Genomic DNA, 24012 nt, shown 5'->3' with positions numbered 1-24012 from the left:
ACCTATACCATAAATGGGACTGGAATTTCAGTAGTAAATGATGCAATAGTTAAATTAATATTCACATAACCGGACCAAATTTTCTTACTATTTTTACTGCAGTTGTTAGTGAAGCACATGAGCATTATATGAATCCTGCTTCCTTGGTTGACTTTGCTTGTTTGGTGCAAAGGTTGCAAATTGTGATCACATGACTAAACATACTGCAATTGTTGTAAATACATGCCGGTTGCCAGGTGCTCAAATTGTGATTGCGTGATTGCGGATGGGGTGATTGTCATAACTTTGATAATGGATCATAAATCACTTTTTCTGAGACCATCGTAACTTTGAACTGTCATTAAATGAATCAAGGACTACCTGTAGGTTCATGGGTATTGAGCAATTGCTCCAATTTTGGAGGTTTCTGTCCAATTCATTATTTTGTTACAGTTAACATTTACATATTAACAAGATGCAATGTGGAATAGAGGAGAGAAAGCAAAAAAATCTACTAGGGAATTAAAGAACACAAGGTTCAAGCCAGTTAAATTTAAAAGGAACTCTGACTGAATGCTGAGATGTCAGCAGTACCCAGCATCTGTTCCAAAGAAACTGACCTTTATTTTCAGCATAATTGCAAAGTTCTATATACATCTCAAAAATTGACTACTGCTATGCATCTTAAGAGAAAATATCAAAACCAAGATGAAAATATATGAAAAGCAGAAGACAAATCAAACCAAGAAACATTCAACAAAATCCTAATCCCTCTTGCTGATAGAATACCACCAGCGCTCACATAGTGAAAATTACCCATGCTTAATTAAATAATTATTTAGTGCAAAAAGGTAATTTTTTTTATTTTAAACAAAAACATCCAAATTGCTTTTTTAAAACGTTTTATACAATCTGTTTTGTACATAGTAATTGAAGGACGTATGGATGCTTTCAGCTTTGTTTTAAGCCATTTGTTAGTTTATGTGTTGGTGGATCCATTCATAAAATGCTGTGACCTTAGTATAAACTCCAGGGCGGTTTCTTCGAGCACATCCTTCACCCCAGCTGACAATGCCTGTAAGGTACCATCTGTTTCCTTTTCCTAAACAGGCTAATGGTCCTCCAGAATCACCCTAAAAGGAAAGGAGGAAGTCTTGTTATTAGAAAAAAATAGTTTCATTACATTCTAAACATAGTGACATTTACGGTAATTTTGTATTATTGACTAACAGAATGGGAAATTCTACTGAAGAGTACCTCATTCAACTCCCTGAACAATGAAAGATACCCTACAGCAGGGCTGTAAAACTCCCAGCCCGCGGGCCGGATGTGTCACATGCTGGCCATACCCCTGCCCATTTTAGCAAAGGGGAAAACAGTTGTGATACGTCACACGATGACGTATCGTGAGTTTGACACCCCTGCCCTAAGCATTCTGATATATAAGTCTAGCAAAGAACAGCCTGTTCCACAGGCAGTTTGTTATACTAAACTGCTCTCAGCCTTACAAATTTGCAATGTTTCTAAAGTTTGGCTTAAAATTCCTTTTATTTTCTATTTTCTTCCATTAGCTCTGGATGAAAATAAAAGCCACTACTGGCTTTTGACACAACAGAATGTAACAAGCAAATAAATCCTTGTTTATTTTTGGTACAATTGATTTTCAGATCTTTGAAGACCATCTCTTTTTATACTTTTTTACTTCTCAGTCAAGATTAATAAACACAAATCTTACAGCCATTTCTCATCTAATTTCAGAGGTGGGTTGCTACCGGTTCACACCGGTTTGAGTGAACTGGTAGTGGAAATTGGGACTCGGTCGCCGAACCGGTAGGGATGGCAGGTGGCCATGCCCCTGAACCATCTCTGCTGCTGTTGCTGGCTTGGTTTTTAATCATTTTTAAATCATTTTTGTTCTGCATGCGCAGAACAATTTACACTCAAGTGTGCACGCGTGTGCAAAGCGAGCACAAAGTGAACTGGCAGCAACACCAGCAGCAACCTGTCTAATTTGGTTTCTGGTTTTTCACAGTCTTTGTTGTTATTTTCCACATGCAGTCCAGCTTCTCAGTGCTGATCTCAAAAGGTGCTCAGAATTGACCCAACATTTCAAATGTAATCTTCTTGATACACAAAAAAACTATTGATCCTGATGACTTACTCTATTCTATTTACTCTACTCTATGAGCCAAGGTGGCGCAGTGGTTAAAGAGCAGCACTGCAGGCTACTGCTAGATCAGCAGGTCAGCGGTTCAAATCTCACCGGCTCAGGGTTGACTCAGCCTTCCATCCTTCCGAGGTGGGTAAAATGAGGACCCAGATTGTTGGGGGCAATATGCTGACTCTCTGTAAACCGCTTAGAGAGGCCTGATAGGCCTATGAAGCGGTATATAAGTCTACTGCTATTGCTATTGCTATTCTATTCCACACAGATTGAAATTACAAAAGTGTCTAACTTTCTAGTGTATAATACTATACATTTTTCCCAATGTTGTGAAATTAGGAAAACATTTATTTATATTTAACTAACATAATATTGCTGAGGTTATTCATCACATTTTAACTTCTACTAATATAACTCTTTTAGGCAAATATTACTAACAGACGAGTCAGAGGACTTATGTTGTCTTCCTTTTCTTACAAAACAGAAATATGAAAAGTATTCTTTGATCATATCATTTAAAAGGCAGTCATATAAATCATGTTTTCTTTTCACAGTTTGGTTTTTGGCTTTACCTGACATGCATCTGTACCACCATTCAGATTCCCAGCACATAGCATTTGAGATGTAATTAAAAAATCATAAAGTTTGTTGCAAACACTTTGGTTAATGATTTTTACTTTGGCTTCTTGTAATGTTTTTGTAAGTTGACCTAAATTGATAGAAACATAGTATAAGTATAGTATTTGCTATGTCATCCTCACATTTGCTAGTGATAGCTAGTATAAATAAACTAGGGAGTAAATCTGTTTGCTGAAAGAGAGTAGAAGCATCCAGGGAGGTCCAGTGGTTGGTTTCAAAAAAAATTTAGAACCTCTCCTGTAGGTATGGCCTACTTTGTGGGAGTGGCTTGCTGGCAATGTGACCGGGTTGGAGTGGCTTGCCAGCCATGTGACTGGGTGGGAGTGGCTTGCCAGCCATATGACTGGGTGGGTGTGGCCAATGTAAAATTGATGAAAGTCATTTAACAACACTCTTGCTTAGCAACCAAAATGTTGGCCCAGAAACTCTGGCATTTGAAGCACGCAAGTCTTAAAGCTGTCAAGTTACAAGATCCTTGCACCCCTAACCCTTTAGAAAAAAAACCCAGGGGTGTTCAAACTTGACAGCTTTAAGACTTGTGGACTTCAACTCCCAGAATTCCTCCTCCAGTCATGTTGGCTCAGGCATTGAAGTGTTCAAGTCCTAAAGCTGTCAAGTTACAAGATCCCTTTAGAGACCCCCCCCCAGGGGTGTTCAAACTTGACTGCTTTAAGACTTGTGAACTTCAACTCCCAGAATTCCTCCTCTCGCTCTTCATCTTGATGATGTGCAGACAGGCGGGGGGAGGGAGTTGGAACCGGTTCTAAACAGCACTGTAGATTTGTGGAACTCTTCTATAGAAGAGGTTAGAATTGGCAGGAATCCACCCCTGGGCAGGTCCAATGTGTTTCTACAGTGATAAGAGCCAAAATGGAGCATTCAAAAAGGTAAGGAACACCAACCATTTTTGATGTTCCTCTGAAACATCAAAAGTTGGATCTGCCACTTGAAAATTAGATTGCCATTTGTACCAATTTTTTTTTAAAAAGGGAGGTGGGAATTGATAATAGATCACTGATACTGATTATTGTGATCTAGATAGAATATATTTAAAAATGGTTGATAATATTTCTTCACTCCCCTGGAATGATATTACAGTTTGTTTAATTGAAGCATATTTTTGTAACAAATTGCAATGAACCTGTCAAGATCTGGCCTATAGGTTTGAAATTTTATTAGCTCATATGTTGCATTCCTTTATAGTAGTTTACATAGCAATTGGTACATTAAATAAATGAAATATAAATAAAATTGTACTTGTCTTCAAGTTGAAAGATACATCTTCCAACTGGCATAAGTAATGTAATGCTAAGAACTTTATGAAATTAAACATCTCCATCAACTAAGGATATGTTTTCAGAATTGCAACAGATTTTCCTTAATCTTATTAAGTTTAATTAGATCCATCATTATAGCTGAAATTGATTTGCACAGCAGCTGACAGTTATGTTTCACAAAAACATACAACAGATTAAGGATACTTGCAATTTGAAATGAACATACTATTTTCTTTTACAGCTCCCCAGCCAGTTACATAGCAGACAGTTCCATAAATAAATACTCTAGGACTGCTCAGTAAACATACGGGCTGTACCAGCTCAGTGAAAAATACCGGTGCCTCCATTTCCAAGAGTGCAATGTCATAATCTGAGATGTATTGATCATAATTTGGATGGACTATTATCCTTTTGATTGATCTCATTACTGCTTGATTATTGCTGTATTTGTTAATGCTTTTTATACCCATATATGCTGTCCAGCCGGATGCTATGGAGTATCTGAAAAACAAAGATTGCAATAAATGTTGTCATGAAGGGGATGTGGAACCGTGCCTTTGTTCCCTGCCCTGTGGAACACCTTTCTTCTGGGATCTAGCAGACCTTCACACTTTTAGTCTTCCAGGAAGCTCTTAAGGCTGCCATTAGGCTCTGGGATAGTAAGGTTGGAACCTGGGAATTGTATAGATCAGGGGTGTCAAACTTACAGCACGGGGGCCAGAAACGCCCCACGGGGTGCTTAGATCTGACTCACAGGACCACCCTGGAAACAGCCCATTTTCGCTGGCAGAGATTTGGGCTACCACAGGCATCTCTGACATGAGTGATATATAGCTGGCCACCCCTACCCCGCCTCAAACACAATGCTGATGCAGCCCTCAGTGAAATCGAGTTTGACACCCCTGGTATAGATGAATAGATGGAAATGATAGGTTAGGCCCCTGGGTTTTCTCATTTTTTAAATTTTTCTTGTTTCTGGTTTTATTATTGTGAGCTGGCACATGTCAGCTTCTTTTTAGTTTTTATTTAAAATAAAGAGCAAGACAGCGACTAGGCAGATATGAATTTGATGTCTATGAGCTAAACGATACTTAAACAATCATACTACAAGATTCTGGATGTCTATTGTCAGTAATATATGCTTTGCATTACCTAATGCATACCTTAAAGACTCGGAGTCCTGAAAGCAATGCGCAGCAGATACCAACCACCGATTTGAAATTACAGAGGCGCCACATATGTGACCAGATGTTCCCAGTTGCAAGCTTGCTTGCCAAGGCCACTTTCCAGGCCTTGATTCTTCACCACCTACAATTCTGAATTTCGTTACTTGACTCCTTCCACATGCTAAAAGAAAGATACTGATTACTTTCTATGAATTGTGCAATACAATCCTGAGCAGATACAGATTTTGATTTGCATGTCCTCAAAAAAAAAAAAAAAAAAGCCGAACTCCCCTATTATGATTACAGCTCCTTTCAAGTAGTCACACATTAATTACATACCACAATTCATTTCATCAAATCCATCTTCACAGTCTCTTATGCCATCACATTCTGGATTTAATTTTTTTGGACATTTCCCATTTAGACACTTATATGATTGAGGTAGACATCTTTTATACGCTGAAAAGATGAAATGACCAGTGAAAAAATGGTCAGTATTTTGTTTGTTTGTTTGCAGTTTAGATTTCTGATCTACATTTCTTCCAGGTGTTTAAGATGGTATATTTAGCACTCTGTCCATACCTAATAGACCTGTGAGATAGAATGGGCTGAAAGAGGGTGACCGGCCCAAACTTATAGTTTCTCAGATAGGTTATATATTTAGTGTTTTACAAAATGACAATATAATGCCATCATTATGGTTGGATAAACACTGTATTTAAATACCCTAGGTACATGGGAAGATGGCCATTTGTCAATATCCAATTCTATCTTGATGTGATTCTGAGTTTAAATACTCCATGTCTTCACTTAGGCTACTCTGTGTGTGCATGCACATGATGCTCACAAGCACTTTTGAGGACTGTTTTATTTATTTATCAAATTCAGACACTACCCATTTCTCTATCCAAGTGATGTGTTAACAGAGGGACTACCTTCTGTAACAATGGAGGCATGGCCATCCTCCATTACCTAATGTCCATTGGAGCTGAGCAGCCAATACATTTAAATAAATAAATAAAATGTGTTTTGGTCTGCCCTGTAGCCTTCATAAAGTTTAGAGCTGTGATGGTGAAGCTATGCCACGTATGCCACAGGTGGCACACAGAGCCATTTTTGAAGGCACCCGAACTTACGGTTTGCATGTTGGGCTGTTTTTCAATCTCCCCAGGCTCTTAGAAAGCCTCTGGACCCACCAGAAGTCAGAAAGCAGGCCATTTCCAGCCTCGGTAGAACCTCTGAGGGGGGCAGGAAGCCCATTTTCGCCCTCCCCAGGCAGGGGTGGGTTTCAACCGGTTCGCGGCGGTCCCTGCGATCCGGTTGGTCGCCGAACCCGGAAGTAAGTAACTTCCGGGAACGGCGAAGCCCCCCCCCCCCGTGCCTGCGCGCCCGCGCACGCCCACACCCGCTCCTTACCCGGTTTTGCCGAATTCTGCGCTTCCACGCATGCGCAGGACGTATACAGCGCCTGCGCGATCCTCCAGGAGCAGCTGGAGCATCGCACAGACGCTAGTATGCATGCATGCGCTGCGCGGTTGGAACGGGGCAAGAAACCCACCCCTGTCCCCAGGCTCCAAGAAAGTTGTGTGTGCATGTGCAGGACAGCGGGGGGGGAGGTGACTCTCACGCATGTGCATGGGGCATGGCATGGGGATATTAAGTTATTGGGTGGGCATGCATGGTAGTGCGTGCATGTGTGCGTGATAGTGCGTGCACATGTGCATGATAGTACACGCACATGTGCTTTTGGCACCTGAGGCAAAAAAGGTTCGTCATCACTGGTTTAGAGCATGGTTTTCTACTTTTTGCCTTGCCTGGCCACATTATATGAGGGGTGAATTAACTTAGGCTGCATATAAAATATATAATATAGTTAATGTATGCAAATAATAAACTTTTATTTAACATTTTAATATTAAAATAATACATATTTATAATATATAATATATTTTTTATTATCTTTCATGATATGGCCTATGGACTGTGGTTGGACATGCCTAGTTCAGACTTTTCATTCTGGATTAAAGCAGCAAAGTACAGGTAGCCCGTGACTTACAACCACAACTGAGCCCGAATTTTTAAGTTGCTAAGCGAGACAGTTGTTAAGTAATTTTTTTTCTATTTTATGACTTTTCTTCCTACAGTTGTTAAGGGAATCACTACAGTTGTTGAGTTAGTACAATGATTGTTAAGTGAATCTGATTTCTCCATTAACTTTGCTTGCCAGATGGTCTTAAAAGCCAATCACATGACTCCGAGACATTGCAACAGTCATAAATGTGAGTCAGTTGCCAAGCATCTGAATTTTGATCATGTGAGCATGGGGATGCTGCAACAGTCGTAAGTGTGAAAAATGGTCATACGTCACTGTTTTCAGTGTTGTTGTAACTTTGAAAAGTTACTAGATGAATTGTTGTAAGTTGACTACTACCTGTATTAAGTATAAGAAAATTAAAGAAAAGTGAGTCATGTTTTGAATTAATCACCATATATGACCACTACCAGTGGTGGGATTCAAATAATTTAGCAACCGGTTCTCTGCCCTAATGATTTCTTCCAACAACCAGTTCACCAAACTGCTCAGAAAGTTAGCAAGCGGTTCTCCCAAAGTGGTGCGAACTGGCTGAATCCCACCATTGAAAAGGGATAACAAATAATGTTCAGGAAGATTTAAATGAATGTTTTGAAGATATTCCATTTTTTTTCATATAGGATATTTGTATGTATAGGTTAGGTTTCATATAGGTTATTTTTTTCATGTAGGTTATTTGTACCTGCAATCCAAAATTAGTTGAAGGCATTATATGCAGAAGCTGTCTTCCTCCCTCTCCTGGCCTGCATTCTTACAGCAGTTAGCCTCTTTGCAAGATTGGGAATGAGGTTTACACTTCACAGTCCTACAATTTAACTGTGCTGTATTGCAACCTAAAGAAGTCTTAATACAGTCAAACCACAGCATTTAGCTGTAGCATTTTTTTTAAATAGAAAGCATATTCACACAACATGACTCTATTTTGGTTAAACAATATTTTCATATAATGCTATTCCAGATTTATTGTATCAAAGTTTGTGATTAAAGATATTGTAGAAAGAAGCTGAGTAATAAACATAGCTGATTCAGGAAAACTCTAGATTTGTTTTGATTATAGGTACTGCCCTTTTTAGTGACCATTCAAATTTAGAGTGGTGCCAAAAAAGAAGCTTTATGACCAATCCTCACACTTATGACCATCACAGCATCCCTACAATCAAGTGATCAAGATTCAGATGTTCTCAACCAGTTCGCATTTATGACAGTTGCATCATCGTGGAGTCAAGCGATAGTCATTCCCATGTTTCACAACAGCTTCCAACAACCAGAGAGTCAATGGAATAGCCAACAGTAAAATCACAAGTTGTGGTTACGTGATATCTTGCTAAACAACCATGGCACTTAGTGACAGAATTGCCAGTCCCAGTTGTGTCATTTGACAAGGACAATCTATATTTTTTATGCCGGACCCCAGAAAAAATTAGCATTAGTAAATTAGTAAATCTACAATTAGATAAGACTTGGGTTCAGATATAATGCATTTATAATTCATAATAAAACAGAACAGCAATTGTTTTTTTAAAAAACAAGCATGTTTTTTTCTTGGAAGGGATTTATGCTTTATGTTCAACCTTAGGTCCACTTTTGGCTTTTATGTGATATATGAACTTATTACAGATCATCCTCAACTTACGGCCACAATTGAGCATAATAATTCTGTTGTTAAGTGGAGCAATTGTTAAATGAGTTTTTTTAACACTATTTTATGACTTTTATTGCCACAGTTGTTCAGTAAATCACCAAAGTTGTTAAGTTAGTAACACGCTTGTTAAGTGAATCTGGCTTCCTCATTGACTTGGCTTGTCAGAAGGTCACAGAAGGTGGACACTGCAACCATCATAATTATGAGTCAGTTGCCAACCATCTGAATTTTGATCACATGATCATAAGGATGCTGCAAAAGTCATAAGTATGGAAAACGGTCGTAAATCACTTTTGCCAATCCCGTTGTAACTTCAAACAGTCACTAAATGAACTGTTGTAAATCAAGGACTACCTGTATTATCCTGTTAAGATAATGGCCTCTCAAATCATCCTTAGAATGCTGCTAGGGTTGGGTAGTCTGATTTGCCCAATCATGGAATTCAATTCCCTGAATATTGTAGGAAAAAATAATCAGAGAAAATCAGCCAGTACAGAGCAAAAGGGTGCCTAGATGTCTTTGATGTGCCTTTTAAACATCAGAATTGCTTAAGTAATAGATTAACAAGGGATTTTTTTTTATCGTGACAAAAATACCAACATAAGGGTTCCACCTTCATAAAATATTTAGTTAAGCATTTTTATTTTATGTAGCACTAATTTTGCCTGTTTTCTTCAAAGGTTTTATACAAAGCAAAGCTCAATTATATAAAGAATTGCTAACATTTGTCAAGAAAGGTAATAATAAAGTTTCCAAGCTGAGTTTGGCCTCTTATGAATGTTCGGTTGTTTTTGCTGATAACAGTATGAAAGTGATTTCCCATTACTTTATCAGGGAGTTTGTTTGTTGTTTGAACATTCCAGCCAACACCTCCTGATATCTTTCATCCAAATGCTGTCCAGAAACAACTTTATTGTTTGTTGTTTGAACATTCCAGCCAACTTTAATTAGCTTTAAAGGTAGCTAGGTAGATCTCCATGACTGGTCAATATTAGACAAAACCAAAGATTAATTTTAACCAATTTTTTTATTTAATTAATAACATTTAAAGATTTACCAAAGGAATATAATGATTATCTAACCCAGCAAATACCCAGCAATATTTAAAATGTTAAATTTAACTTATAAACAACTTACCACAATCCATTTCATCACTTCCATCTGTGCAGTCATTCCACCCATCACATTTACTATTTAAAGGAACGCATGATCGGTCAGAACATTTAAACTGCCTTGGACAAGCTAAAAGAACATAATGTTTAAGACTATTGCAGTTGTGAAAAACATTGTATAACAGACCAATCTAATCATCATATGATGCTTGTTGTGCAGAATTGCAGTTGTGAAAAACATTGTATAACAGACCAATCTAATCATCATATGATGCTTGTTGTGCAGAATATATATTTTTATCAATCTGTGACATGTTTTTATTTTTCCCTCTTTTGAAAGGCCTTCTAAATTTTCCAAATAAGAAAGGAAGTTTTGTATATGGAAGGAAGCTTCTCACTGTTTTTAAAAAGTTCTTCTTTATCTTTTATGTGTAGTACAGAATGCATAGCAGTGGTGGGTTGCAGGAGGTACAACCCAGTACAGGCGTACCAGAGCCTTCCCGGAGCACTGGATACCATTCTGGTACGATGCTCCGGAAGGCCCGCCCGAGCTCCTTACCTATCTTCTAAGGCTTCCGTGCTTCAGTGCACACGCATGGCACATACAGCGCATGTGTGGAGCAGCTGGAGCGTCATGGAGGCACTAAGACGCATGCACGCACTGCACGTGTGTGGAACCCACCACTGATGCATAGAAACAGTTTTAATAAGAGAAGTAACAATATGAGTTACAATATAGGTAGGCCTTGACTTACAAAAATTCATTTAGTGACAGTTCAAAGTTACAATGGCACTGAAAAAAGTGACATTACCATTTTTCACACTTATGACCATTGCAGCATCCGCATGGTCACATTGTCAACTGACTGATATTTATACTGATTTATAATTATTGCAGTGTCCCAGGTTCATGTGACCACCTTTCACAACTTTCTGACAAAGTCAATGGGGAACCCAGATTCACTTAACAACCATGGTACTAATTTAACAACTGCAGTGATTCAATTAACAACTGTGGCAAGAAAGGTCGTAACATGGAGGAAAAACTCACTTAACATATGTCTCACTTAGCAACTAACATTTTGGGCTCAATTGCGGCTGTGTCAAGGACTACCTATATAATTAGTTTTTAAGCTTATTAAATATAGGATAATATTAATTAATATTAACTAATAATATTAATAAAAACTAATAATACTAGTTAATTATAGTAAATAAATTAAACTTAATGAGCCTTTAAACAATTCCACAAAGTTGCACCCTTTTGTTAACAACAGGAAAGTAACACTTACGATCTGTATGGCTGAAAGCTCTAAATTCTATATAAAAACCTCTGTGGGTGACCAGTTCATCAGAATGGAAGCTAATTGAAATGGAATAGCCATATTCTTTGACTCTGTTTTCTTCTGCAATAGCTTTGCAATATCTGAAAAGAATATGTTTTAAGTAAAATTGAAGATACATTATTTTTAACAGGTTAAATTATTATATTTACTCTTCATTTATTATGAGTTGCCATTTTGACATCTCAGGATATCACACAGAATGCACATACACACACACGCATACACTGTATATATAATTGTGAAAATACACATACATACACACACACACACACACACACACACACACACACACAAAGCCTATGTATATTTTGGCATTTAGCCTCTCAGTGTGTGTCTTACTCTACCTTATCTGATCTGATCTGATCTGATCTGATCTTTACTTTACCATATCTTTCTTATCCTATCCTGTCCTGTCCTGTTCTATTTTCTATCTTAAGTCATATCTTTCATCTTTTATATCTTATCTCTATTGAGATATGTAGAAAGAAGATCACTGAATTAATACAAGTTGCTCAGCAAAGTTTTTTTTCCTCGTTAAGCAACACAATCTGTTATTAGCAGGAGTTACTCATTGAGCAGCTTCTCAATAGAGTAGGAGAAAGAATATCTTTGCATTACTGAATACACCCACTGTCTGATAATTTTATTTAATTAAATAAAACAGACAACTGAATTTATAATTTTTAACAATTTCAAAGAATTAATAAAAGTGTAAATGTAACAATTCAGAAAAGTATTTTTTCTTGTTTTATTTCATTTTTAGGTTTGTTTATATCCTATAGTTTATTATTCTATAGTTCCACACTAAGATAATTTGAAAAGCAGTCAATTATTTATTTGTTTTATTTTTAAATACTTAATGAAAAGCATAAAAGTAATGTATTAAATGAAGGCTTCACATGAGGGCTATAGCTATAGCTCACCTTACTCCATCAATTGCCAGCCAATCTTTATCACATTTCTTGGATCCTGGAGATTGTTCCTGAATTTGTATTACAATAATTTTTAACATCAATCTGTATCCAGGGAGGGGAGCCTAAGATCATTTTTTCAAAAAAAAAAAAGAGAATTTTAAAAACAAACATTTGAAAACTGCATTTGTTATAAGGTTTATCTATTAATATGTATCATTTCTGTACTCCAGAGAAGCAAATGCTATGCTGGTTTACTAAGAATCCAATTTTGTTATATTTATTTTGTACAATGACAATAAAGGCTATAATACTACTAATCCCATTGACAGTGGGACTTACTGCCTGGTTACTGGATACAAGACTGAAACCTGATGTTTCTTTTGGTCAGCATAGATGTGTAATCTCCACTCATCCATTCATTCACGCATTCCAGGAATTATACAGCCTTCATCAAAAGAATTACCATTCATGAGATCCTTTCTCAATGTTTGTTGTAAAAAGCATTTACCATTTTAGATTTCCTTGTTGGTTAGCACGAATACAAATACTACAGAGTAGTAGTTATTTGGCCTATGTATCAGTCCATGACAGATAATGTGCAGTTTTTATCACAGTGCAATAAATTGAACATAGGTTTATGCAAAGAGATGATTCGTATACTATATAACACTAAGCCATAATATGGTTGGTTATTGTTTAATTAGCATGATGTACATACCCATCTATTTTTGTCTTTATTTCTTGGGATGAGCTTTCATGCCTATTGCAATACCTAAATACAGCACCAATTTTTATTTCCTCTTATGAGCTTGCCTTCTAATCAGCTATAGGTAATCCTTGAGTTATGACCATTTGTTCAGTGATTATTAAAACAAGGAGGACTTATAACTGATCCACAAGGTTGCAATCTTCACATCATCATCTGCAGTCATGTGATTACCATATGCAACCTTCCCTGCCGGATTCCCACAAGCAAAGTCAATAGGGAAGCCAGCAGGAAATGTCAGAAGTTATCCCTGTAAGTCACTCCCACTGGTTTTTCTCACAAGGAGACCTACAGAATATGAGATCCCAGGGATCTCATACTCCATAGCACCCCCTCACATACACACACTCTGTATTGTATGATGGTCCACAGCACTCTCTCACATCTGTTGCCCCCAACACTCTGCCCTCTACTTCCCCAGTGATCGTCCATGGCCCTTGCTGACTATAAAAGTGCATACCTTGATAATCCAGTGGCAGTCAATGTTTGGTGGATAGTAACTAGGATAATAAGGTGAAATTACACTCCCATTCCAGGAAACATACCGGCCACCACAAACTAAGGGAGGAAAAAACAATACAACAGTTTATTCATATTTCTCCAAGTGTGTTGATGTGACCCATCTTTCAACATTACAGTTCCTTTTATCTGTAATAGTATGCAAGGCAGAGAAAAGATATAAGAAGCTGTAAGACAAAAAAATTAAAAGAATTAAAAAGTACATTCATTCTAGAATTCCCTCACCTTAGGTTCAGTTTCAAAACCCCTACTAAATTTCATTAATGTTATTTTAATCACACTATTTTGAGACACTCTCTTATCAAAATTGCTTCACATTTTCTTTCTCTTTTAAATAAAGCAATTTGCTTTTTGGCTACACACTTTTCTATCATTTTCGTTTTTAAAGTAGTTATTTCTTATATATCATTTTCTATCATCCACAGCTTCTTTCACTTTATCACCCACTATGTATCTCTTTTTTTCATACTGCCCAATTCTAGACATTCCAGTGACATCATGCCATACAATCCTTTTCATTCTATTCCAGACCCTTCAGGTCATTTTTCACTTAGTTCATTTTCCATTCATTTGTTGTGCATTAATCTATCATGCAATACTTTTTCAGAAAGATTTGTACTTTTTTCTGTAATTCCCATATTGCAGGTTATTTTCATTTCCCTCCTTTTTCTGACATGTTCTCTTTTGCCCTGTGATAAATTCTTGAGGCTGACAAAAAAAATGGTGTGTTCTACATACCTACAAAACCCATGTAGCTGTCACTGATTTCCCCTCAGTTTTTGATGATAAACAATTATATAAACAATAACTCATGATTTTAGATTTATATCCATTCCTTTATCTTGCATATGCATGAATAGGCATTTTATTAAATTACATAAATGATACACATAAAACTTTTTTTAAGCAGATACTCACCAGATATTTTTTCCATTCATTTTTGGGTCTTCAAATGATCCCATTGACTTTTAATGTTCTTTTTTCATCTTATTCTCACCCAGTATTACCAACTAGAATATTTTTCCCCTGGGTCATATTAATTCAGAATGTTATCCAATATTTACAAAACATATCTCTAGTTGTTCAATTATCACCATTCAATAGAATGTAACACACAACTATTATTTATTTATGGATTCCTGCTTTTATGCCTATTGTAATACCTATATTATAGTACCATTTTTTTTATTTTCTGGCAAACACTTTATGTCCTTTAATTCATAATTAAACCTACACTTACACTTCCCTATGTATACTCATGAACTCTATTATATTACATTCCTTTGGTTGAACAGATCTACATTTCTTTTTCATTCATTTAATTAATTAGTGCATGTTCTATATCATTTACTCCTCTTACATTCGAAGTTGCAATTGTCTATATGTCATGGCCATCAACAGCATAGATGCTGACTACTGAAACCATCACAGTACTAGTCTCTTGAAATCTTCGTAAAACTCTTTTTAGTAAGATAGAAAATGTGTAGACTAAGTTAAAAACCTTAGCTGTATCTGTCCCATGTGCAGAATTCTGTGCCAATGTTAAGGACATTATCAATCAGTTTTGGCATATTTGATTCAATATGTCATACTTTTCACCAAAGTTTAATGTCATGCAATCTATTATAAACATCATAGTGCTCTTCATATCTCATCAACTACCCCACTATCTCATACTACTGGGGTAGTTGATGAGATAGTACAATATACTAATATGTCAAAATAACATATTCAAGATGTCCTAAATCAACCAAGCAAAAAATTATTTTCACATATAGTAGTTCACAATTTTGAATGGAGCATCAATAATAGTTTATAAATGACAAGAAATAATAGAAGTTCTGATAACTATATACCAATTTTAGGAACAGCCTGGAAATATGCTTTCAATATATTATTCTTTTGTCGTCTATCCAATGAAAAAGTGACCAGCATTACATTACTGGATGAAGTTAAACGTATAATTGGAGGTTTCCAGGCTCCTGACATTCCGCACCACCTGAAATACACATTAGAATATAATAATAAAATATAATTCTTTACATATTTGCTAGAATTTAAAAAAGATTTTGTAAAATAATATACCTATAGAATATGCAGCTGTTCGTCATACTCAGGCACTATCTATACATATTGACTGTCAATTCCTACAATTTTCAGTTAGCTGACTAAATTGTTATTAATTCATCAATTGTCTTCCACCAAAAAATCAAAAGAGTATATGCATATGTTTGTGTAATAGGGCGTTGAATGCTCATTCTAAAAATTAAGGAAAATACTTTTGCTACCTATGAATATCCTCCAAGATTCCTTAATTAACACTGTCAGAGTCTGACTCTCCATCCTTTTATCACTGAACTGCACATTACACAAGCATAGGATTTGTCTTTTTATTGTGCCTATTAAGCCTTCTTTAATGTATTCCTTACCTGGTAATGATCTTGTTCTGCAATGGAAGAAGAAAATCATATGCAGATAGCCTGTGCGTTGCACAACTCCCAGGAACCACATCATGTGATGTTACAACTATCAATCTCACAACACACTCAGTTGGAACACGTAGCCTCCATTGATAAAAAGATTTCTTGGGATTCAACAGAGTTAACGTCCTATTATTACCAGGCTTTGCGTAAAGGTCAAAGGCTGCTGGTAGACAAAATCAAAACAAATCAGTGGCTGAAAACCAGGAAGAATGAAAGAGAAATTAATCCCAATCCTATGCTGCAGATCCCAGAGAACAGGCATTTACATTTAAAAAGGCAACCTTGTCTATTTCATCAGACAGGGCTGAGTATGCTGTGAGGCAGTACTATGTTTTCATCCTATAAAGCTGTCCCTTGGGGATAGGACTGAGACATAAAGGCTGTGAAAAGAGATCTTTTTTCATGTATCTGATTTATGACTGGGAGACCTGAAATTCTAGAAGGAATCCAGCATCTTTCACAACCCTATACAATGCAAACTCATTCTATACTTATCAGCTAATGGTTTCTCTAAGTGAAATGTATCTGGTTAAGTGGAAACTGCTTGAATCAATCTCTTTTTGTACTTCAAATTCAAAATAGCAATCGTTTTGTTGAGAAGTAAATTCTTTGCATGGTAACTATTGTAGGCGTACTTGGGAGCTTAAATATTTTTAATTTTTAATTTACTGCTATTAGTAAATTGTTGTTTATAGATGATCCTTTAATTTTTAATATCCTTTGCTCTTTAAAAAAATGGGATAAGGTCACTCCTACCATCTTTATGCATGAAGAATCAAGATTGACTTCTCTAAGGCTGCCTCTGATAAATGGAATTTCATTAAATTTAATTAACTCAGAACTGTATCCAATCAGTAAAACTTGTTAGAACAATCAATCTAGTTTTTTAGTCATTCAAATGCCAAGGTCATGATGTATGCAGCTGGTAGTATTAAATAATACCTGTTCTCACATATCATCTAATTAATTACAGAATCCTAGATAAACAAAACAGCTCAGAAGAGATTTGCTACTATCATGCCATAATCTTTTAGCAACATGCCTCAAGGCATGGCAGCAATTCTCAAGTGAGAAGAAGTTTCTGGTTCTTATCATTGCTGTGGGCGGGGGGGGGGGGGTTGAAGCAGACAACGCTGCTCTCTTTGTTGTCTTCAGATGGCATATATGAAGATAATAGGATATGGGCTTTGGGAACCAATCCACAGTTGCTGACCTCACTTTTCAGAGGCACCATCAGATAAAAACTGGACTAAAAATCAAATGTTCCTTTCAGCAGGAGCAGAAATGCCATCAAACACAGCATAGCTGAAGTTTCACAGTTCTGAAGTAAATGAGCAAGCAATACTGAACCTGAGCCAATCAAAAGCCCATCTTCGCTAAGAATGCCATACATTTCTATATGTCTGTCTATAATTAATTTCAAAGCTGCATGATTCCAGAAGGATGCTGGGCAGCTTAAGCTTTAAAAAGATTTAAAACAAGAAAAAAGGTAATGTATATTTGGACAAAACACAGTTTCTATGTCATAAAAGGCTCCCAATCACCTACCCCAAGATTTAGGAGGAGAGCCAAGTTTTTAAGAGGCCAGGAATATCTTCAGGGTAGGGGGCTAGATCTCTAAGGGAGGGGAGGTGCTATGGAAGAGAAAACACACTTCTTGAATCTCAAAATATGGCCTTGGTTGTTCAACAAAATTAAAAATGGATCAATAATGCCACTAGGTAGAAATCATGTAAAATATGTATTCCTCAAATAACCTGGTCCTATATCATTAAGGGCTTTTGGGGTGCATAGAGACATGGAGAACCTTCACATCAAGGAACAGATACAACTAATGGATTAGAACAGGGGTTCTCAACCTGTGGGTCACGACCTCTTTGGGGGTCGAACGACCTTTTCACAGGGGTCGCCTAAGGCCATAGGAACTTTAAATCTTTAGACTCTAAAGCGTGCTGTGTCGTACTCTCTCACGTGTGTGCACACACATGCACGCATGCACACACCCACAAATACACATGCAAGCGCACATGCAAGGAAGTAGGAGGAGAAACGCAAATGTAAAAAAAAAATGGAGTCTATATGTGTGTGTGGGGAGAGGGGTAGAAATCTCAGTTGTACTTCCGGCCCTTTTAAAAAGTTTGTGTAAATTGGAATGAGGTCAGATTTGGAGCTTCTCATTGCACATGGTTATTGGGTTCCAAGCCAATCAGAGATGAGGGGCGGTGTTTTGGCATGACAGAACATTGGATACAGCCTATGATTGGCTTAGAAAAGAGCTGAGGAAGGATAAAGCCGCACAAGATGGAATTGAGTGCTGCTCTAAGCTGCAACAAGAGAAAGTGTGTGTAGTGGGGTGGGGGAAGAAGCCAAGTCTGTAGTCCCGGTTTGTACATGTCTCTTTCCTTTTTGGGAGGCTGTGCATCTACAAGCAAGCAAGATGGGACTCTATACATTTACTGCACCAGTCACTGTTTTTCCTATTGGGAAGACACCTGGTTATTAATGCTACTCGGTTGCACGAGTGGTGTTTTTTACCCCCAGCTAACTCCCTGGCAGCTGCTGAACAATCATAGAAAAAACTCTTGACCCCTCTAATTACGAGTTCTTTGGATGAATATTTTTTTAAAATTATTATTACCGGTTTTGCTTGGTGACGTGGGCATTTTCATTTTTTAGTGGGTTATAATTACACATTGTTTTTGTGATTAATCACTATGCTTTAATTATGTTCAATTTATAACAATAAAAATACATCCTGCATATCAGATATTTACATTACAATTCATAACAGTAGCAAAATTACATTATAGCGTAGCAACGAAAATAATTTTATGGTTGGGGGTCACCACAACATGAGGAACTGTATTAACGGGCCGGAGCATTAGGAAGGTTGAAAACCATTGGATTAGAGGAAGCTATGCAAATGTCCTCTTCATATTGCATTTTATTAGTATTAAACTGAGCCATCCAGCTTGTTTGGGGATGGGTGGTAAACAGTGGTGGGATTCCAAATCTTTTCCTACCAGTTCAATGAGAGAACATGTGCTCGCATGCTCCTAATGCATGCTTTGTGTATGTAGGCAGCACTCAAAGACTGCCCTCGGTGTCAATGTTGGTGATTTCTGAGCTGTATTTTAGCTCAGCTGAAGCTAAAAAACAAGGGAATATAGGCAGGGGCGGGGCCAGCCAGAGGTGGTATTTGTGTGTTCACTGAACTACGCAAAATTTCCACTACTGGTACTGCATAACCGGTCCAAACCAGCTGAATACCATCTCTGGTGGTACATAGACTAAATTAAACTTAAATCAGACAATGCGTCTTATTCAAGCACTTCAAATGAAAATATTATTAAGTAGTTCCTATCCTTTGCAATAATTTTGGAGTAAATAGTTCCCAGCCTTCAAATTCAGTTCAAGACAAGAGTAAAAACTACTTTCATTCGTTTTTCAAGTCTCAAGGCTACACAATGGGTGAGTATAGAATAGCCCTTACCTGATTTCAGCATTGTGTCATAGGCCATAGAATCAGGTTCTGAAATCCAAGAGGATAAATGCTGTCATAAATAATTATATACAGTATATATGCAGGCCTAAATATTTCTGAATTTATTATGAAAAAATATATAAAATATCACCTTACCAAAAAGCTCCATAGTAATTATATCAAAGTCTTCTTCTAATGGAAATGTTTCAGCAGTGTTATTAGCTATTGCAGGTATTTTTTTAAAACTGATTTGCTTCTGATATGCTGCAGATAGGTTTTTAATAGGAAGAACAATATTTGTGGTGGCCCAAAAAGTGCTCCAATAATATGCTCGAGCACCACTTTTTCCATCACTGGAAGAAGATAACAAAATAAACTTTGTTTCGAATATACAATCAGATTTTATTTGAACATACATCTGTGCCCTTTGTTAGAGGTTAGAAAACTGAAATTGGTTTCTAAATGGCCTCATAGAGGAGTTCTTCAACAGGTAGACATGATCAGGAGAAATAAATATTATTAATATAAGCATACAGATAGTCCTCAACTTTTTACCATAATGGAATCTGGACTTTTTGTCCTTCATCATGATAAGTAAAAGTCAAAGCACCCATATGAACAATCTGATTTTATAACCTTTTATTGTGGTGGTCATTAAGTAAACACTACAATCATACAGTGAATGCAGTGGTCATAAAATAAGTCCATTCACATGGGCAACTTTTCTCGCAAACCAGTCCAAAGGCCAGAAATCAGCAAAAAATATCCTAAATTGCAGTTAATTAATTGCAGGTTGTTGCTTTTGTCACCACTCTATAACTAGGTTGTAAATACATTGGGAAGTTCTTCAAAACTTCAAATAGTCACTAAGCAATTAGTCATAAAATAATCATACTTGGTAAAATAAGCACAGGAGATTCAGAGCTGCAAATCCTTACAACAGTGCTTCTGTCAACAAAATTCAGCATTTAATCTGGATTCTTTGCACTATTTTATTTTTATCATTTTTATCAATGTAGCATTTTTTACTTAATCTTAAAAGTCTGTTTTTTTATTCTACTAATCATAAATTTTGGCAAAATCTAATCAGAATGAAACCTCTTTCTGATAGCATCTACTCTATTGAACATGATTCCCTGAGAACATGAGTAGAAAATAAGTATACATGGCTGACAATGTATACTTTTATTTATGAAAATTACATAGTTTAAGGATGACTTACCTGAATGCAGCAATAACAGATTTCAAGTAATAATTGCCTATAGCAGAAGACCCGTATATTTCTGCAAACTGACAGTTAAACAGTTAGAAGGCTAAATATAAAGAACAAGGGGGAAAATTATTAAGTCCTGTATAATTGTATCATTTTTATTGTTATTTCCAGCCTCCACCCCCCAAATATAGCGGATTAGACACAGAATCACAGATGATTCGACATACATTTCTACTAAAGTGATATATTTTATAAGGTGACATAAAGCTGTTTCATTACCAAATAGACATGACAAAATCAGTATAAATTTCAAACAGTATAAATTTCAGCTACTGATTCTTTCAAAGGGATCCTGTGTTATCCATGTACAAAACAGCTTTGAGACTCAACCAATTCAGCTGGGAAATGCAAACTAACAGAAAGCTGCTTTGTGCTTTCAAACCTTTTTCTTTTAACCAAGGGCCAGAAAAGTATATTGATCTCACTAATAAAATTAAATTGGGAGAAAGAGCAAGAAAACCAGTATTATTATACTGAAGAAGAAATTAAAATGAGTGTGTGTTTGTGTGTGTTTGTGTCTGTTTTTATTGTAAAAAATAAAACCATAACACAAAACTCCACAAACAGGTAAAAAAATATGAATAAAAGTTTTGATATAAAGAAGGAGCTACAATTGTGGTTTATTTTAATAATATATGCAGAGTTTTGTCATTACAGTGAAATTACTGTGTAGAATATTGTCTGCATTAATGGTACTTACAACAAAATATATTAAATCTATCTAAAATTACATAGATTACAGTCATTTCACAAAAATTATTCTATGATAGCAAATAATAGAAAGTTGTGGAAAGGGTGTCAGGTTGTAAGGATTTTTTAAAATAAGCTTATATTGTATAATGCCAGCCTTGTAACAGTTAGAAATATATTGCCATTTCAGACTCATCAATGTGATATTCTTGCCCACTAATAAAAATAGAACTAGTGGACCATTTTTTGCCCAAAATTTGCAGTCTGGAGCACTCTTCCCTCTATATTTAATGATACACTAAAAGTTTCATAAATAATAGCCTTCAATTCCCAACAAACTAGTATTCCTATGCTTTAGATTTATCACATATATTAATATCAGCTTTTAAATATATTTTTAAAAATTATAAATGTAGTAAAATAAAGCTATTAAATGAACTGCAAAACAAAATAAAATTCTTTTATATTTTCCATAAACAAACTTACATAATTCTGTAGTGCTTCAGCTTGCAGTATAAATGCATGAGAATTGGGATTCATGAGGTCATTTGTATAAGTCAGATTAGGAATTTCAACACTTCCACCAATGTAGAAGTAAGAAAAAGTCGGAGCTGAAAGCATAGAATCCCATATTGGTAAACAATCAAAATGTTCAAAAGAGTGAATGAGGAAATTGTCAGTGAGTGTACTTGAGAGTAAAATATGGATAATATTTTGCTGCAATTTATTGTGATAAAGGTGTTTTCTTACATTCACTGTGTTAAAGCAGACTTTCTAAATGTATTTAGTTTTCTTTAAATTGGGAATATTGGAAAAAGTTGTGGGAAATTCATAACAAATTATTAACACTTAATTACTTAGACTATTTGTTCTGCTTGCCACTCTATTACCTCCCCAATAATGTAAAAATAGGGAGTTAAACTGGAACTATTAAAGGAATGTGGTATTGATTCTGCTGGATTTTTCTAATAAGGAGAAATATTAATAATATTTTTCTGACACTATTGTAAGGGTCAGAATGTTATGCATTATTGGAAATCAATTCAGTTTTTCATTGAAAAGGATGCACTTACATAAAATATAGTACATAACCAAAAAAATTACAATGATAACCAAGGCAGCTGTAGGCAATATTTTTAAAAGACATTTTTTCCAGAACTGCATACTCAAGTTTTTGCCCAGATGTTTTAGGTATATAATATTTTTTGAATCCTGGTTCTGAGGGGCAGAAATATTTTGCTGAAAGGACAAAAGAAAGAAAAGCCATTCAAATAAATCAAAGCATGCTGTCTTTTTCTTATTTTATTGTACATTTATTGTTATATTACTGGAAAAATGCAAATACATAGCTTAATTTTGGACAATTATGAGCTTAAAAATACAAATATGAATGATAGGAAGAATAATAGCTTACCAATCCTGCATGAAAGTGTGAGCCACTGGGAATTGGTATGCTGTATATAATAGAGGAGAGCCTGGAAGGGTTAATTTTCATTATAATATTTTTGTTAGCTTGTCCTGTGTATTTCTTTATATCTGAATCCTGAAGGAACTTGGAGTAGTTAAAGATGAGCAAAAATTAATAGCTGTACACTTGATTTTTCTTTGCTCTGTGACTTAAAAATCTGTCTGAATATCCGCAGTGTTAGGTGGTGGGAAAGAAAATACACTAGGTGTACAATAGTGTAACTCTTTCTTTTCCAGTTGGCTAGATACAATCAGGAGACACATAAAAATGCTTGTGTGAGAGAAACACTTAGCTATTCAGACAACACTATTCTATCTATATGTAAGATGGCATCAATAGCTCTTTTGAAAACTCTGTAAATAATATTTCATATTTTTAAAAAACTGAGTCTCTTGTTTTTTTCCCTTTTCTTACCATATCACTTGTTAGCTGTTTTAATGCTTAAAATAGTGCTGCTTGGGAATAAAATCCTTTTAGCGGTATCATATATTTCCATTATTTGTTTGTTTGTTTGTTTCCCACCTTGCTGTTTTATAAATAATTCAAGGTAGCAAATATATCCAACACACCTTCCTCCTCTTATTTTCCCCTAACAACAACCTTGTGTAGTGGGTTGACCTGAAAGTGACTGGCCCAAAGTCACCCAGCTGGTTTTCATGGCTAAGGCAGGATTTGAACTCATCATCTCCTGCTTTTTAGTGGTTAGTGCCTTAACCACAAGACCAGACTGGTTCTAATAAAGCAAATCCTTCCAAGGTTGATAAAATGAGGATCCAGATTGTTGGGGGCAATCTGCTGTTCCTGTAAACTGCTTATAGAGGGTTGTAAAGCACTATGAATCAGTATCAGAATCCCAGTAAGGGTATGGCTAGCTGATGAGAGCTAAATAGCTTGAAATAGATCTATACTAGTCTCCCTTTATTTATTTATCAGCACAAATAAAAAACACAAATATAACAAAGGCAACAGTAAAAATATTGGGTTTCTGTCATGATGGA

The 24012-nt window shown here is 36.0% G+C and overlaps 1 protein-coding gene across 1 annotated transcript; it reads right to left on the bottom strand.

The window, feature by feature from the left end:
* Positions 1-310: 310 nt before the first annotated feature.
* On the bottom strand, positions 311-19767 carry LOC106538322 (suppressor of tumorigenicity 14 protein homolog). The gene is given in 14 exon segments (XM_087721454.1): positions 311-1112; positions 2716-2852; positions 4286-4560; positions 5223-5406; positions 5565-5684; positions 8025-8150; positions 10097-10201; positions 11364-11497; positions 12341-12453; positions 13558-13655; positions 15473-15615; positions 16046-16262; positions 19593-19631; positions 19740-19767. Coding segments are annotated over 14 exon segments (1863 nt in total). The 5' UTR covers positions 19753-19767; the 3' UTR covers positions 311-953.
* Between the last annotated feature and the right edge of the window lie 4245 nt (positions 19768-24012).

The sequence above is a fragment of the Thamnophis sirtalis genome, unplaced genomic scaffold (genome assembly GCF_051295495.1).
Source record: "Thamnophis sirtalis isolate CommonGarterSnake01/CBP01778 unplaced genomic scaffold, rThaSir2_p1.2 scaffold_8, whole genome shotgun sequence".
In the NCBI taxonomy this organism is placed as follows: Eukaryota; Metazoa; Chordata; class Lepidosauria; order Squamata; family Natricidae; genus Thamnophis; species Thamnophis sirtalis.
The sequence above is the reverse complement of the archived record's forward strand: the minus strand, read 5'-3'. Positions and strand labels throughout refer to the sequence as shown.